Below are 17561 nucleotides of genomic sequence, written 5' to 3' on the forward strand. Positions count from 1 at the left end.
GCTAAACCATAGCTCGTCATTGGAGTATCTAAACTGCTCGAGCTATTGCGAGGCCTTGGAGGATGATATAGTCTGCAAATATTTAATGAAATTATTATCCTATTCTTAAAGCAGAATGTGTCGTACACTTTTTTCTTAGCCTTCATCCTGTACAATTATTTTATAAAACATATGGACAGAACATCCCCAAAGTGCAGAACTGCGGGAATAGAGGAGCCGCTTTTTACTTTAGGGGAACTTGCTCCGCCAAACAAATAAAATTAAAGGACAAATACATTTCAGACTACCTCCAATCATCCCCTAATTGTAAGACTTAAAAGATTAATGAGAAGGCTTGAACGATTCTAAACTCAAAAATAAATAAAAAGTTCCTATTCCCTCAGAGTCAGCTTCTCTTCGACTGTAGGCTAGTTATGACCTATTTCTATAGAATAATTCAAGCGTTACACATAGGAAGGAGAGTGAAGGGAGGAACTTTAAAAACACATTACTAAGCTCAATTTTTAATATACAGATCCATTTTTAGCGCTAATTTTATAACCACTACTGTTTTTTGCTGTTACTTTTATGGAGGGGGAGATTGATGTTTATAACAATACTAGCTTCCTATACAAGCTATGACCATGATGACTACATTCCTAACCATTCACCTGGTTTTCTTTTATATAGATCTTTGGTGAGCTTCCGCATCGTAATATTTTTCTGGTTGTGGGGTGGGGTGGCAGGAGTTTGGAAACACGATGTTTTTTTTACGTCAAAATATACCAAAGAAGGAGATTTTTGAATATATCTCGGGGAGCGGGCCTGCTATCACCTTAGTCTTCCCATTCCATAGCACATTCAGTGCAAAATGGAAGTATTAAGGTAAACAGCCTATGAGGCATTTCTCTGTGCAATTTTTGTATGGAACTTGTCAACCATAAAGGTTATACTTGGGGTAAAAACGACACAGAGACTAAACCGATATGATCATTCCCAGTTAGATCTCTAAATTTTTAGATGGACCATAAGATTAAGGATTTACATGTACATAATGCCTTTAGACCAGATTAAATAAACAAAAAAAAAGTTTTTTCAACTGAAAGTAAGGAGCAACATTAAAACTTAAAAACGAACAGAGGTATTCCGGATATGAAAGGGGCTGCCCACTCCTCAATATCCCGCTCTTTACGCTAAAGTTTGACCTTTTTTCCCAGTTCTTCAAGAACGACTCCTGAAATACAAGCGCCTTTAATTGGAATCAGAAGCTTTTTTAAAAGTAAAACAACTGTAGCGTAAAGAGCGAGGTACTGAGGAGGAGGTTGCTCCTTTCATATACGGAATAAGTTCTGTTCGTTTTAACTTTTAACGTTGCTCCGTAATTTCACTTCAAGAAACTTGTTATGTTTTTTCTTGTTTTTCTGACCGTTTTTCAATTAATAGCGGGAAATCCACTTCGCTCTCCATGGAAAATTCCCCTCTCCCCCACAAAAGACTCCTCCGTGAAAAGTTCGTCTCATGTAAAATCATCACCCCTAGGAGAAAATAAACCCCCGGACAATGCCATCATCGCTGCAAATTCCTCCCAGAAAATTTCTTACGGACGATTCCGCCTGAACAATGAAAAAAAAAGAAAAGTTATTTATGTTATTTCTGATCAGTTTTTTTTTTTCAAGTCATGCCAGAAATCCCCCTCTGTGGAACATTTTCCCCCTAAATACCCTCCCCCTCCCGCAATGGAAAGCATCTCCCACGGAAGTTCCCCATGGAGCTTTATTTCGGCAAGGAAAATATATAGCTGACCGTTTTTCCACCTCATTCATTCTTTGCGAACAGTCGTTTTGATCATGGCTGCCTTGAAGAAAATACAGATTATGTGGTGGGGTTGTTCTGTTGCACACAGGGGCATTAGAATTCTTTTAGTAAAAAATAAATCTCAATCACATACAGAAGCCACTTTTTTCTAGTATTTATGTAAAGTGGAAAAATGAAATTTCAGATTTAAAACCAGTTCTGTACAATTGAAGCACAAATACAGTCATGTCATTGCTGATGATGGTAAGGAAATGGAGATTAATCTCCAAGGTGATTTGATTTACCGTTAAGTTTAATATAGTTTAGTAGCGTTAAGGAGTAGTATTTTATCCTTCCACATTTTCGAACATAAGAGTTTAAAGAGGAACCTGGTGAAAAATGGTGAACTTTAATGTTTTAAGAATAAGTTCAACTACTTTCTTCAGCTTGATCCGACAGTTTTTTAGCCTAAACATAAGATCACCTGGCTAGATTCATCTTTCACAAATTCTATTTCCACCATCTACTCTCTGATTGTTAGTGGCATCTTCGTAATTAATACGACTAAACCTCTACTAATCGAAGTCCATTTAACGATAGAGCACTAGGACGCACTTTAAATTTTGATGCTGCTCCTTAGTTTCAGTTGAAAAAACTTGTTTTTTTTTATCTCTTATCGTTTTTTAAATAATGCTGGAAAATCCGGCACCCCCTTCATAGCAATGTCCCTTCCTCCCTGAGAACTTCTTCCATGGAAAGGTCCGCCCACGTAAACCCCTCCCCCACTAAAAGAAAAAAACCTGACAACGTTCGTATACTTCCCAATAACCAATACTATACGTAAATAATGGGTGAAGTACATAACTTGCTGCCCCTCCCCCGGGGACTGTGGGGGATTAAGTCATCCTCAAAGACATAGTTATTATATTTTTCGACTATGCTGAACAAAATGGCCATCTCAAAATTTTTATCCGGTGACTATGGACAAAAGTAAGTGTAGGAGGGGCTAAGCAGCCCTCCATTTTTTTTGGTCACTTAGAAAGGACACTAGAAATTTTAGTTTCCTTTCAAATGAGCCTTCTCACAATATTCTAGGACAACTGGGTCAATACGATCACTCCTGGGGAAAAAAAATAATACGCACTCATGATCTGTCTTCTGGCAAAAAATACAGAATTCCATATTTTTGCACATAAGAGCTCGAAACCTCTACATTAAGGTTCTCTGATATGCTGAATCTAATGGTGTGATTTTCAGTAACATTCTATGACTTTTAGGGGGTGTTTCCTCATTTTTTGAAAATGAGGCAAATCTTCTAAGGCTTGTAATTTTTGATGGGTAAGATTAATCTTGATGAAACTTAAATATTTGAAACCAGCATTCTCTTAATGTATCTGTTAATGAAATATCTATTTATCAAATATCAAAATACCGATTTTTTAGAGTTTTGGTTACTATTAAAAAGGGTCGCTCCTTACTTACAGTTTATTACTACGAACTGTTTGATAAGTGGGTAACAAGTGATATTATCTGAACTTGCAAAGAATAGAGCTTAGACATGAACCCTTAGGAAAGAAAAGGAATATACATAAAACTGCTTTATGGGCTCCAGCATCAATTTTACAGAACAGATTTCTATGTCTTTTGGATCTGTCCATGCAGTCAAAAAGTGACAGCAGCTTGCTAAGTACCAATCATAACCCAGTTGGTTTGCTTGATTTCTATAGTTCACTATTATAGGTCAATAATCAATAAAAAAATAGATTCAATTTAAAAGACAATAAAGTCACTTTCACGAAAACTCCAGGACTACTGCCCATGTATTACTGAATCAATGATGTGGAAAAAGGATCCAAACTCCAGAATCTTTCACTAAGAGTTAAGCTTATACAATTCTACAGATAACTGATTTTATGAGGCCTAAAATCAGATGAAGGACTGATTTTATTGAGGATTAAATAGATTTTTCCTATAGAGCAACGCTCGTTTTTTTCTCTTTTTTTCCTTGAGAATATTTCTCTAGTTAGAGTAAGCTGACTTATCAGTAGTCGATACTCAGTTTCAAGACAGCCAAATGATTCATTTCCTTACTTTTCAGTTTCAGCAAAAGAATCTCCCGTATAATGTGTGATTGTACTTGTCGAGGGAATTAGTTCTTGTACTGGTACATTCCTCATAGATACCCTAAAATAAAGTGAAGAAAATTAATATAAATGAAAAAAGTACAAAGATAATCAGAATAAGTAGAATTAAAATAGAAGATAGGAATAAAGATATAACAAAACTTCCATAATGGGAAATAATTTTATAATTCTTCATCAGTTCATTTACAATCATTACTAATATCAGGATGTTCCATTTGCTACACTATCCTCGTTCAATATTTAAGGGTTCATTTAATCGTTGCTGAGACGAAATTACGCAGAAAAATGGTTCCACGCACTTAAGCTCATTGTTAAGGCCACGTACTTATTGTTGAACAGCAATCACAAGAACAGATCTGTTGATGGGCAACAGCAAATAAACAACAAGCCCCACGAGGACACAGGTAGAGATCCGCCTCGTCTCTTGATGACTGTGAATGACTATTGCAGAATGAACGATCTCGCTCCGGCAATTTAAGACCATGCACCAATGTCTTTTATATATTCAAATATGTATACAAACATTACATATATACATATAAGGCTTTGTAATCTTATTTGATAAAACATCCATTTTTTTAAATTTTGCTTTCGCTTTAAATCGCTTAAAATAGTCTTTACGATACATTGAGTAAAGTGCGAATAACACTCGCAGTATAAGGGGGGCGATTTTTTAGTTCATATATCAACTAATTTCTGTTTGTTTAGAGTCTGAGTTGAATATCAGCTTTTATTTTGTTTTCATTATATCGGTTTTATTATAATATCAGTTTTATTTTGATTCATTATAAGTTTATTATTGGTTTAGTTTTTATTAAGTCGCTTAAAATAGTTCTTATTTTAAATGTTAATTACAATTTGCAATATAATAAACAGTGATTAATCAAATGAGCCCCTTCCAAAGTTTATACGACCAATCCCTCCACAAAAACCCTCCAATATGTTAACAATGGGCAACTTGCATAAGTAACAGCACTTGCCCCAGGCGGTGGGGGATTTGTAAACCCTCAAGTTGTAGTTATTTGACTTCCAGACTTTTTTAAAATCTGCTAGCTCAAAATTTTGATCGAATACATTTGGGTAAAAAAGGGCGTGAGGTGGGGGTGGAGGGGGGCTGGTTACCCTCCGATCACTTTCAGCTCTTAAAAAGAGAAATAGAACTTTTGATTTCCAATAGAATAAGCGCCCTTCAAAATTTAAACCACCCTTTCCATAAAAACCTTATATATTAACAATGGACAACTAGCATAACTTTATACCCTTGCCCCAGGGCTGGAAGAGGAGAGGGGTTATCAAACCATAGTTATTTGACCTAAGAACCTTTATGAACAAAAAGGCTATCTCAAAATTTTGGTCAAAAGTATTTGGGGGAAAGGGCAAGGGGGCTGGCTGCCTTCTGATCAGTTTTGACTCTTAAAGAGGGAACTAAAACTCAATTTCAAATCGGATAAGCCTCCTTCGGTATTGCTACGATTGAACCTTCCATAAAAACTTTATATGTTAAAAAAAGGCAGCCTGTGGAGCTTGTATCTCTTGCCCATGGGGCTGTGAGGGCTTTGTTAACTCAGCACGCATAATCATTTGATCTTTGGATTATTTTGAACCAAATCGCTAACTCAAAATTCTGATCCCATGCATTTGGGGAAAAAAGGAATAAAAGGGATTGGGCTGATTTTCCTCTGATCAATTTTGACTCAAAATGACAACTACCTCTTCCATAAGAGCCTTATATGTTAACAATAGGCAACTTGCACAACTTACAACCCTTGCCCAAGGGAACGTAGTATGTTTGTCCACCCAGGAGGCTTAGATATTTGGACTTTAGACAATTTGAACAAAATGGCTATCTCAAAATTTTTATCGGATGTATTTGGGGAAAAGCGGACGTGGGGCTCAATGCCATCCGATCATTTTTTACTCTTAAAAAGGACACTAGCATTCCCAATTTTTAATCAAACGACACCCGTCCCAAGTCTATACAACCACCGACTCCACAAAAACCTTACACGTTCTCGGGGTCATATTTACAACCCTTGCCCAAGGCTCTGGAGGGTTGTGTTAACGCTAGAGGCCTTGTTAGTTAATCTTTAGACCATTTTTAACTAAAAGGCTATCTCAAAATTTAGACCAGAATAATTGGGCGAAAAGAGAGCTTGGAAGGGGAGGGGGTAGTTGCCCTCCGTTCACTTTTGACCCTTAAAAGGGGAACTACAACTTCCGCTTTCCAATTGAATGAGCCCTCTTCAAAGCTTATAGACCATCCTTTCTATGAAAACCGTATGATAATAATGGACAACTAGCATAATTTATAGCTCTTGCCCTGAGGGTTGTGGGGGAGGGGGGTTGACATCTCCAAAGAAATAATTACTAGACCTTTCAACTATACAGAACAAAATGACTATCTCAAAATTTTGATCGGATGCATTTCGGGAAAAAAGGGTGTGTGGGCGGGGGAGGGGGGACAGGTTACCATCCGACCACTTCTGATTCCTAAAAATGGTACTAGAGATTTCGAATTCTAATCGAACGAGTCCCTTCCAACGTTTACACGAACACCCTTCCCATAAAAACCTTAACTGTTAATAATGGGCAACTAGCATAGCCTATAGTCCTTGCTCTAGGGGCAGGCGGGGGGGGGGGGATTATCAAAATCGGAACCATAGTTATTTGATCTTAAGTCTATTTTGTTCAGGTTCAATTTCCAATAATGCTCCGAACTTTACACGACCACCCTTTTCCCCCACGTCTGGGTGGGGGGGGGGCTGTGTTACCCATGAGATATTGATACACGATCTTTGGACTATATTGAACAAGATGGCTACGTCAACATTTTGATCAGATGCATTTGGAGAGGGCGTGGGAGGGGGGGGGGGTCTATTTGCTCTCCGATCACTTTTGAAACTTAAAAGGGAATAAGAACTTTCAATTTCTAGTCAAACGAGTTTCTTCCAAGGTTTTAACGACTACTCCTTCCATAAAAACCATATATGCCCCCGGATTATGACTTACAACACATACCTCGATATCTAGGGGGTTGTGTCAACCCCAGAAGTAATTGTTATGAGATCTTTGGACAACTTTAAACAAAGTTGCATTTAAGAAATTTCGATCGGATGCTTTTGGAGAAAAGAGGGCATTGGAGAAGGAGCTAGTTGCGCTCTGATCACTTTTGACACTTAATTGGAAATAACACTTTCAATTTCCATTCAAATAAGCATCCTACAAAGTTTATGCGACTACTCCTAGTCGTATATGCACCTGAGGGCATATGCCCCTTAGCCCCCAACTCTGGGTGGTTGTATCAACCCCAAAGCCATTGTTGTATGATCTTTGGATTATTTTACACAAAATAGCAATCTCGAAAGTTTGATCGTATGTACTTGGAGAAAAGGTGAGCTGGGAGGAACCAGTTGTCCTCCGATCACTTTTGACTCTTGAAAAGGGAACTAGAACTTTCAATTTCCAATCAAATGAGCCTCCTCCGAAGTCCATACGACCACTCCTTCCAAAAAAACCTTAGACGCTCCTGGGACATAACTTGCAAGTTTTACCCGGGCTCTGGGGGGTTCTGACAGCCCCAGAGGCATTGTTATATAATCTTTAGACTATTTGGAACAATATGGCAATCTATAAATTTCGATCAGATGAGTCAGGGAAAACAACGCTTGGGGGGAGGTCTGTTGCCCTCCGATCACGTTTGACTCTTTGAAAGGAGCTAGGACTTCCAATTTCCGATCAATAAGCCTCCTCCAAAGTTTACACGACCACCCCTTCCATAAACACCTGATACGCCCCCGGGGCACAGATTTCAACCCTTACCCCCCGGTCTGGGGGTCGTGTCAACCTCTAAGGCATTGTCATACGATCTTTGGACTATTTTCAACAAAATGGATATGTCAGAAGTTCAATCCGGTGGATTTGAGGAAAATAGGGTGTGGTGGGGGAGCTAGTTGTCCTCCAATCACTTTTTGACTCTTGAGAAGGAAATATAACTTTCAATTTTTAATCAAACGAGCCTTTTTCAAAGTTTACACGGCCACCTTCTCCAAAAGAACCTTATATGCCCCCTGGTCATAACGTACAACCCTTGCCCTCGGGCTTTGGGAGCTGCTTCAGCCCCAGAGGCATTGTAATGTTATACATGAACTATTTCGAATAAAACTGTTGCCTCAAAATTTCGATCGAACGCATAAAAATGGAACTAGAATTTTCAATTTACGATCAAAATGAACCCCATCTGATGTTTATACATTCACTCCTTCCATAAAACCTTACATGCCCATGGGGCACAACTTACAATAATTGCCCCCGGGGTCTGGGGAGCAGAGTTAAACCTAGAGTTTTTGTTATATGATCTCCGAGCTATTTTGAACAAAAAGGTTATCCCAAAATTTTGATCGCATACAGTTACGGAAAAGAGGGCAAGGGGAGGGGCTAGTTGGCCCTGATCAATTTGGATCTTAAAAATGGCAATTGAATTTCTGATTTCCAATCGAAAGAGCCCCCTCCTAAGTTTATACGATCAACCCTTTTATATAAAGTACCTCTGAAAATAAACAAATAATAATTAAGGGCTTTACTATAGGCAACAGTACAGCTGTGCCTCTGAAAGGTAACAAGAGCTAAGAGCTCATATGGCACTTGTGACGAGGCAAGAAGAGCTAAGAGCCAAGAACTCATATGGCATGAGCTCTAACAAAATTCTAAGAATCAATAGATTGATTTAAAAGGAAAATCAGAGGCTTAATGCCGGTCAGGATTTAAAATAAGAGCTCTGAGTCACGATGTCCTTCTAAATATCAAAATTTATTAAGATCCGATCACCCACCCGTAAGTTATAAATACCTAATTTTTTCTAGTTTTTCCTTTCCCTTTAGCCCCCCAGATGGCTGAATCTGGGAAAACGACTTTATCAAGTCAATTTGTGCAGCTCTCTGATACGCCAACCAATTTTCATCGTCCTAGCACGACCATAAGCACCAAACTCGCCAAATCACTGAACCCCTCCCCCCAACTCCCCCAAAGAAAGCGAATCAGGTACGGTTATGTCAATCACGTATCAAGGACATTTGCTTATTCTATCCAAGCTTCATCCCGATTCCTCCACTCCAAGTGTTTTCCAAGATTTCCCCCTCCAACTCCCCCCCAATGTCAAAATATCTGGTCGGGATTTGAAATAAGAGCTCTGATACATGAATTCCTTTTAAATATCAAATTTCATTAAGATCCGATCACCTAAGATAAGATAAAATACCTAAATTTTCACGTTTTCCAAGAATTCCGGTTTCCCGCACTAACTCCCCCCAATGTCGCAGAATCTGGACGGAATTTAAAATTAGAGCTTTAAAGCACAAGATTCTTCTAAATATCAAATTTCATTAAGATCTGGTCACCCTTTCGTAAGTTACAAATACCTCATTTTTCCAAATTACCCCCCCCCCCCAACTCCACCAAAGAGAGCAGATCCGGTCCGGTTATGTCGGTCATGTATCTTAGATAGTTTCTTATTCTTCCCATCCAGTTTCATCCTGATCTCTCTGCTTTAAGTATTTTCTAAGATTTCCGGTCCCCCCCCCAACTGCCCCCCCCCAATGACGCTTGATCCGGTTAAAATTTAAGATTTGAGATTTGAGTTACGAGATCTTTCTAAACATGAAGTTTCATGAAGATCTGATCACTCCTTCGTAAGTTAAAATACCTCATTTTTTCTATTTTTTCAGAATTAACCCCCCCCCCCACCAATAGAGCGGATCCATTCCAATTATGTAAATCACGTATCTAAGACTTCTGCTTATTTTCCCCACCAAGTTTCATCCCGATCCCTCCAATCTAAGCGTTTTCCATGATTTTAGGTTCCCCCCACCCCAAAATCCCCCCAGTGTCACGAGATCCGGTCGGGATGCAAAATAAGAGCTTTGAGACACGATATCCTTCTAAATATCAAATTTCATTGAGATCCGATCACCCGTTCGTACGTTAAAAATACCTCATTTTTTCTAATTTTTCAGAAGTAAACCCACCCCAACTACCCCAAAGAGGGCGTATCTGTTCCGGTTATGTCAATCATGTATCTAGGACTTGTGCTTATTTTTCCCACTAAGTTTCATCCCGATCCCTCCACTCTAAGTGTTTTCCAAGATTTTAGGCTTCCCCCTCCCAACTCCCCCTCCCCCCAATGCCACCAGATCCGGTCAGGATTTAAAATAACAGCTCTGAGACACGATATCCTTCCAAACATCAAATTTCATTAAGGTCTGGTCAACCGTTCGTAAGTTAAAAATACTTCATTTTTTCTATTTTTTTTTCCGAATTAACGGGCCCCCCACTCCCCCCAGCTGGTCAAATCGGGAAAACGACTATTTCTAATTTAATCTGGTCCGGTCCCTGATATGCCTGCCAAACTTCATCGTCCTAGCTTACCTGGAAGTGCCTAAAGTAGCAAAACTGGGATCGACAGACAGACCGACAGACCGACAGAATTTGCGATTGCTATATGTCACTTGGTTAATATCAAGTGCCATAAAAATGTCTTTATGACGATCCAAAAAATTTTTTTTACAATTATTGAAATTAGTATGTCCCAATAATTTTCGATCATTATAGTAGCTTCAAGAATCAGAGGAAATTGTTGCAGACATATTGTCCTACCATTGCCACTACAATCTTGTTGAATTTATTTGCTACTTTATGCCATAGCCCCAATGTAAGTCGATAGTTACACATGACTACATCACAAGTAACAGAACCCCCAGGTGATTTGGCGAATTGAGAGCATTTCAAGAGCTCAAATACGTCATTTCTACCTCAATATTGGTTGGAAGACTTGCGACAATGAGGGTCGAAACGAATTAAAAACTAAAGTTTAAAAAGGGCTGCATGTATGTTACAACCACAATAGTATATAACTCCCGGATGTCTAGAATAATTCTTCAGTTTTAAATGAATAGACTAAAATAAACCTCAACCTTTTACTTTCCTTACAAGATCAAGCGAACGACCCAAAAAATGTAAGTTCCCAATCACTGAAAATGAACACCCTGGACAACCAAGACAAATCTGAGCCAACCAAGATATTGTATGAAATAATAAAATCTAAAATGAAGAAGAAAGAAAATGAGATCAGAAGAAATGCAACACTGAGAATCAGAATGTGTCAAAAATATATGCGAAGAGCAAAGACACCTGCAGTTAGAAGACAAGCAACAGCAAGAACCAGATAGTCAAAAATGAAAGTGAAGAAGAAAGCGTTTATTGGTCACTAGAAAAAATTTTCTAGTTGATCAACGATATCTCACCCGAACAGATTGCTGACCAGCTTTATCTATCTGAAACATCATCAGAAAAGACATTTGATGTTGTTGCAAATTAGGCTCTATTTGGTATAATGTTCTAGCTTTTCGCCCGTGAGGTGATTATTATGCCAAGGATTCAACAAACTGTCTTCGATTGCCATTGGTTCAACAAACTGTTTCCGATTTTAGAAGCACATTGGAGCCCTTTCAGAACTGTCCTTCCTTTATATAGTGTTGTAGTTCATTATAATTGACTTCTTCGTATGTTTTTGAGATATTGCTGAGAATAGTGCCACATATTGGAATTTTTTTTCATTTATTCGTTTTTTGCACCAACAATAATGTTGAAAAATACAATTGAATACTAAATTAGTTGGGCATGGCTACGATCAAACAAGCAACCTTAATTTTTCCACAAAATTTCTACTCAACTGGCAAGTTTGATAAACTTGCAAATTTTCAGTCAGCTCATCTTTGATTACACTCAAAACCGATTTGTTTTTTGGTTGTTTTTTTTTTAATTGTCGCCGTTTAGGCTATATTTACGATTTCATCTTCAATTGACTTTGTTTTTCAACAAGTTATTTTTGTTTGGATGCCAATCAACACAATGCCATTAAAATCAGCCGAAGCCACATTTCAACTTATGAATTAAGTTAAAAAATTACAAACCTTATTTCTCTCGCACCTACAGAGACATAAGAAAGATAAAAGCGACGAAGACCACACTGCCTTTCCATAACAAACAAATACAAAGCAGAAACAATAGGGAAAATCTTTTCAAGACAGTGGAGAATGATCTGATTTTGATCTATATCCGATTTTAAACCACCTGTGTTGATAGTGTGTGTTTTTCCCAGGGCCGCAGAGTCCATTGCCTTGAAAGAATATCAATCGATATAAATCATTGGGGAGCAGCTCAGAGACTCCAAATATATTAAGAGAAAAAAGCCATGTTTGGCAGTCAATACCGCAAATAACCACAAAGAAGCACACATCCTAAAGCTATTAATTGCAAGGACACGCTGAGTGCAGTAGGTATCAGTAAGTTACTCAGCTGTGTTGCCAACTGTATAGGTGTTGGCAAACGTAGGATGTTTAAATCGATATATTTCTATTACACCTACATGAGAAATTTAATTTCTGTAACCAGTAAAGATGCTTGAAATTTAAAAAGTACAAAGTTTTATGAAATTATTTTTTTAATGTAATTTTAATAACCCTGTTAATAGCTAGTATTTTATATAAGTTTTATGTTCTGCAATACGATAGTGAGTATTGGCAACTGTAGGATGTTTAAACAAGCATATTTATATCATACCACTGTAACTGGTAAAGATATTAAAAATTTAAGAAGTACAAAGTTTTATGAAATTATTTTTTTATACAATTTTAATAACCCTGTTAACAGCTAACATTTTTCTTATACATTTTATGTTCTGCAATGCGAGAATTGCTGCAGAGTACAAAAGAGGTATCTCTGTTAATCTATTAAGCATTTTTCTAACTTTCTGCATTTTATATGTAATGTACTAGCAAATATTAAATGTCAATTTTTAAATAGCGATACAGATAATTGAATAAATTGTTTCTGTAGAAATACTACTATGATGCAAAAAAATCCTATTCATTATAATTATCCTATTAATTGTTCATTATTGCCCCTCTTTAGAATTATTCAAGAGTATTTTGGCTTGACTCCAGCCTTTATGTGTTTCAATAGCTCTGATTCCTAAGGATTTTACATTATTTCTGATACTCCGACTCCATCTAGCAAAAATTTACTATAACTGCAACTCCACGTCTCCGACTCCATAGCCCCGTTTTTCCTTGGTTTTTATTCAGAGCCTTTAGTACTAATCATTCAATCTATCATGTTAACAACCCTTTATACTAGTTGCAATCATTTGCAACTATCAAGTATGCTATCAAAGCACCTGAGATGCTTTCCCCCACAAAGGTGTGGGGGAACCGTCATTAATTTTTCCCCAGGAGCCATCAGACCTAGTAACGGCCATGAATTCATGCATCCAGAACTGCACAAGTAAAAAAAAAAATTACTTTACTATCTTCAACTGATGTTCACGATGTTTATAAGACACAGTATAAGAAACTCCTTCTGATTGGAATTCCCTTAGTTGAAACTCTTGGCAACATCATTGGGCAATACAATTGCTAAGATTACATCTAAGCGAATAAGATAAATACAGAAGGAGGAAATACAAAATTAGTGTTGCTTCCAAATTTCTGATGCAGACTGAAGATGAACGTCGATTACAGAAAAGCATAAACCGAATGGAAAGTATGAAAGTAATGAAGCAATCTGTATCCCTAATTTTTGCGAGAACAGAAAAGTCCCAAATGGGCTGGTAGCCAAAGGTCTCTATTGAACAAAGAACAAAACCAATCACAAATTCTAGCTCAAAAATTAAACCTACACAACGTTTTTATAAAGTTTTCTCCAAAACATCATCATTAAATATACATAAAGACAAGATGATGGATCAGGTACTTGCTGTAAATCAACAGAAAAGACTGTTTTCATTTATTCCCAACCACTCTTTGGTGTTCATAGCTAATATTCCAGCTGCGCCAAACAACATTAGGTATGACGAGCCCATGATCAAAGAGATTACAGAACATCTTACATGAATCAATGGAGGTCGGAGCTGATGCTTAAGACAGTTCTTTAAGAGTTTTTTGTTACTAGCTCCCTTATTTAGGGTTATTTTCAAAATGTTTTTCAAGGCACATTGTTATTCCTGATACTATGACTTTAATTACAATAATTTCAATAAGATAAAAACATTACACGTTAATAGTAAATGATAGACATGATAGTAATAGTAAAGTCGCATAGCAGATGATATTCCCTAAGTTTTTTTTGGAAAATTCTAGTTTCTCCTTGGATAGAGGGTGCTTAAGTTATTCGTCTTGTATACTGAATTAATTATTAAAAAGAATTAAAGGTTATACCCCAATGCATTGGATTCACTGAAACTCCTTACATCTATGTTAGGTGCCAGCAAACGAACAATGTCATATTGTCTTGTCTCAATTAGTACATCAATGAATTTACTAAATGCTTTAGGACCCCGAAGCATAAGCTTCATACAGTAGTGAAGGGTTGGAGAATCTTCTTCCTAAAAATAAAAAGAAAAAAAAGATAAAGTTACTTAGGATTTCTCATTTGGCTATAAATATTCAAAGATAAATAATTACATAACTCTCGAAGGATTGTCTCACTAGCTAAATCCATAAAATCCATAAAAGTCCATAAATATGCATCCAAGAAAGATATTGTTACTAACTTTCTGCTGGGGCTTCCAAAACACTTGGCATCACCACAGAGGGTCCACAATTGAGCAATTAGGGCAAATTGTGTCACTTCTAAAAACATAATTGTTATACTTAAGAGAAAAAGCTTGATTTGGCATTGTCTGTCTTTCCTAAATATAAAATACTTGCCTCCTTCCAAGGGGCCTTCTCTCCTTGCAGTGCCATTGGACAAAACAAACACGTTGGCTCAATGCTCACTCTAACAGACTGCAGGGGAAAACGGCTATGCAAAAATAATAAAACCAGTTTTGTCTTGTATCATTTACCCAATTGAAACTGCCTCTCTGAGGATATTGTTTCATCTCAGTCATTTGCAGATTCCTTCAAGCAAAAGCTCAAAAGATGTCTGGAGACATAGTGATCCAACTAGGAAGGACCAATGGGCCATTGCAAAGCTGTTATCAAAGTAATAAACAAGAGCTAAGGGCTCATATGGCACTTTTGACGAGGTCAGAAGAGCCAAGAGCTCATATGGTGTGAGCTCTAGCAAAATTCTAAGAATCAATAGATTGATTTAAAAGGAAAAATCAGAGGCTTAATACCGGTCGGGATTCAAAATAAGAGCTCCAAGTCATTAGCCCTTCTAAATATCAAAATTCATAAAGATACGATCACCCACTCGTATGTTAAAAATACCTCAAATTTTCAAATTTTTCCTCTCCCTTCAGTCCCTAAGATGGTCAAATCGGGGAAAATTTATCAAGTCAATTTGTGCAGCTCCCTGACACACCTACCAATTTTCATCGTCCTAACACGTCCAGAAGCACCAAACTCGCCAAAGCACTGAACCCCACCACCTAACTCCACCAAAGAGAGCGGATCCAGTCCGGTTACGTCAATCACGTACCTATGACATTTATAACGTTTTCCAAGATTTCCAGTTTCCCCATCCAACTCCCCCAATGTCAAAAGATCTGGTCGGGATTTGAAATAAGAGCTAAGAGACATGACTTCCTTCTAAATATCCAATTTCATTAAGATCTGGTCACCCCTACTTAAGTTAAAAATACCCCAGTTTTTCTGATTTTTCCAAATTAACAACCCCCAGCTCCTTCAAAGAGAACGGATTCGTACCAATTATGTCAATCTCGTATCTATAACTTGCGCTTATTCTTCCCATCAAGTTTCATCCTGATCTCTCCACTCTGAGGGTTTTCTAATATTTGCGGTTTCCAAGATTTCTTTTTCCCCCCTCCAACCCTCTATGTCTCTGGATTCGATTCTAATTGAAAATGGAGCATCTGAGACATAAGATCCTTTTACATATATATCAAGTTTCATTAAGATCCGATCACCTATTCGTAAGATAAAAATACCCCAATTTTCACGTTTTCCAAGAATTCCGGTTTCCCCCTCTAACTCCCTTCAATGTCACCAAATCTGGTCAAGATTTCAAATGAGATTTCTAAAGCACAAAATCCTTCTAGATATCGAATTTCATTAAGATCTAATCGCCCGTTCGTAAGTAACAAATACCTATTTTTTTCTAATTTTTCCAAATTACTCTCCCCCCCCCCCCCTAACTCCACCAAAGAAAGCAGATCCGGTCCAACTATGTCAGTAACCTATCTTGGACTTGTGCTTAATCTTTCCACCAAGTTTTATCCTGATCTCTCTGCTTTAAGCGTTTTCCAAGATTTCCAGTCCCCTCCAAGGACACTGGATCCGGTGGGGATTTAAAATAAGAGATCTGGGTTTCGAGGTCCTTCTAAAAATGAAATTTCATTCAGATACGATTACTCTTTCGTAAATCAATGTATTTTTCTAATTTTTTAGAATTAACACTCCCCCCCCCCCAACTCTCCCAAAGAGAGCAGATCCGTTCCAGTTATTTCAATCCCGTATCTTGGACTTGTACTTATTTTTCCCATCAAGTTTCATCCCGATCCCTCCAATCTAAGCGTTTTCCAAGATTTTAGGTTCTGCCAACCCCCCCCCCCCCAACTTCCCTTTCACCGGATCCGGTCAGGATTTAAAATAAGAGCTCTGAGACACGATATCCTTCTAAACATACAATTTCATTAAGATCCGATCACTCCTTTGTAAGTTAAAAACAACCCATTTTTCAATTTTTCAGAATTAACCCTCCTCCCCCAACTCCCCCAAAGAGAGCGGATCCGTTCCGGTTATTTCAATCACGTATCCAGGACTTATGATTATTTTACCACCAAGTTTCATCCCGATCCCTCAACTCTAAGCGTTTTCCGAGATTTTAGCTCCCCCCCCCCTCAATTCCCCCAGATCCAATCTGGATTTAAAATAAGAGCTCTGAGACACGATATTCTTAATGAAACTTGAAGTTTCATTAAGATCCGATCACTCCTTCGTAAGTTAAAAATACCTCGTTTTTTTACTTTCAGAATCAACCCCCCCCCCCCCAACTCCCCCAAAAGTAGCAGATCCGTTCCGGTTATGTCAATCAAATATCTAAGACTTTTGCTTATTTTTATCACCAAGTTTCATCCTGATTCCTCCACTCTAAACGTTTTCCAAGATTTTAGGACCCCCCCCCCCCAACTCCACTCAATGTCACCGGATCAGGTCGGGATTTAAAATAAGAACTCTGAGACACGATATCCTTCTAAACATCAAATTTCATTTAGATCCCATCACCCGTTCGTAAGTTAAAAATACTTCATTTTTTCTATTTTTTCCGGATTAACTGACCCCTGACTCACCCCCAGATGGTAAAATTGCGAAAACAACATTTCTAGTTTAATCTGGCCTGATCCCTGATATACCTGCCAAATTTCATCGTCCTAGCTTACCTGGATGTGCCTAAAGTAGCAAAACCGGGACAGACAAACCGACAGAATTTGCAATTGCTATATGTCACTTGGATAATACCAAGTGCCATGACAAGTGAGAAAGAGGATAAACTGCATATTTTCGTTAAATCATACCAATTATAATTGCATCACTGACAAGATGACGTTGAGGACAATTACCAAACCAAACTTCTCCCTGAGGTTTGGTGAAAAATTTTTTAGCAATGCTGACAACTTGGCACTCA

General features: G+C 37.8%; 1 protein-coding gene across 1 annotated transcript in view; it reads right to left on the reverse strand.

The window, feature by feature from the left end:
• The window catches only part of LOC136025759 (uncharacterized), a 29120-nt gene that overhangs the window by 6162 nt on the left and 5397 nt on the right, over positions 1–17561 (reverse strand). The window contains exons 2-4 of the mRNA XM_065701746.1: positions 14186–14352; positions 3865–3957; positions 3–72 (exon numbers count right to left, since the gene is read on the reverse strand). Of these exons, the coding sequence (XP_065557818.1) occupies positions 3–72; positions 3865–3957; positions 14186–14352 (330 nt within the window). The remainder of the gene's footprint in view (positions 1–2; positions 73–3864; positions 3958–14185; positions 14353–17561) is intronic.

The sequence above is a fragment of the Artemia franciscana genome, chromosome 4 (genome assembly GCF_032884065.1).
Source record: "Artemia franciscana chromosome 4, ASM3288406v1, whole genome shotgun sequence".
Lineage (NCBI taxonomy): Eukaryota > Metazoa > Arthropoda > Branchiopoda > Anostraca > Artemiidae > Artemia > Artemia franciscana.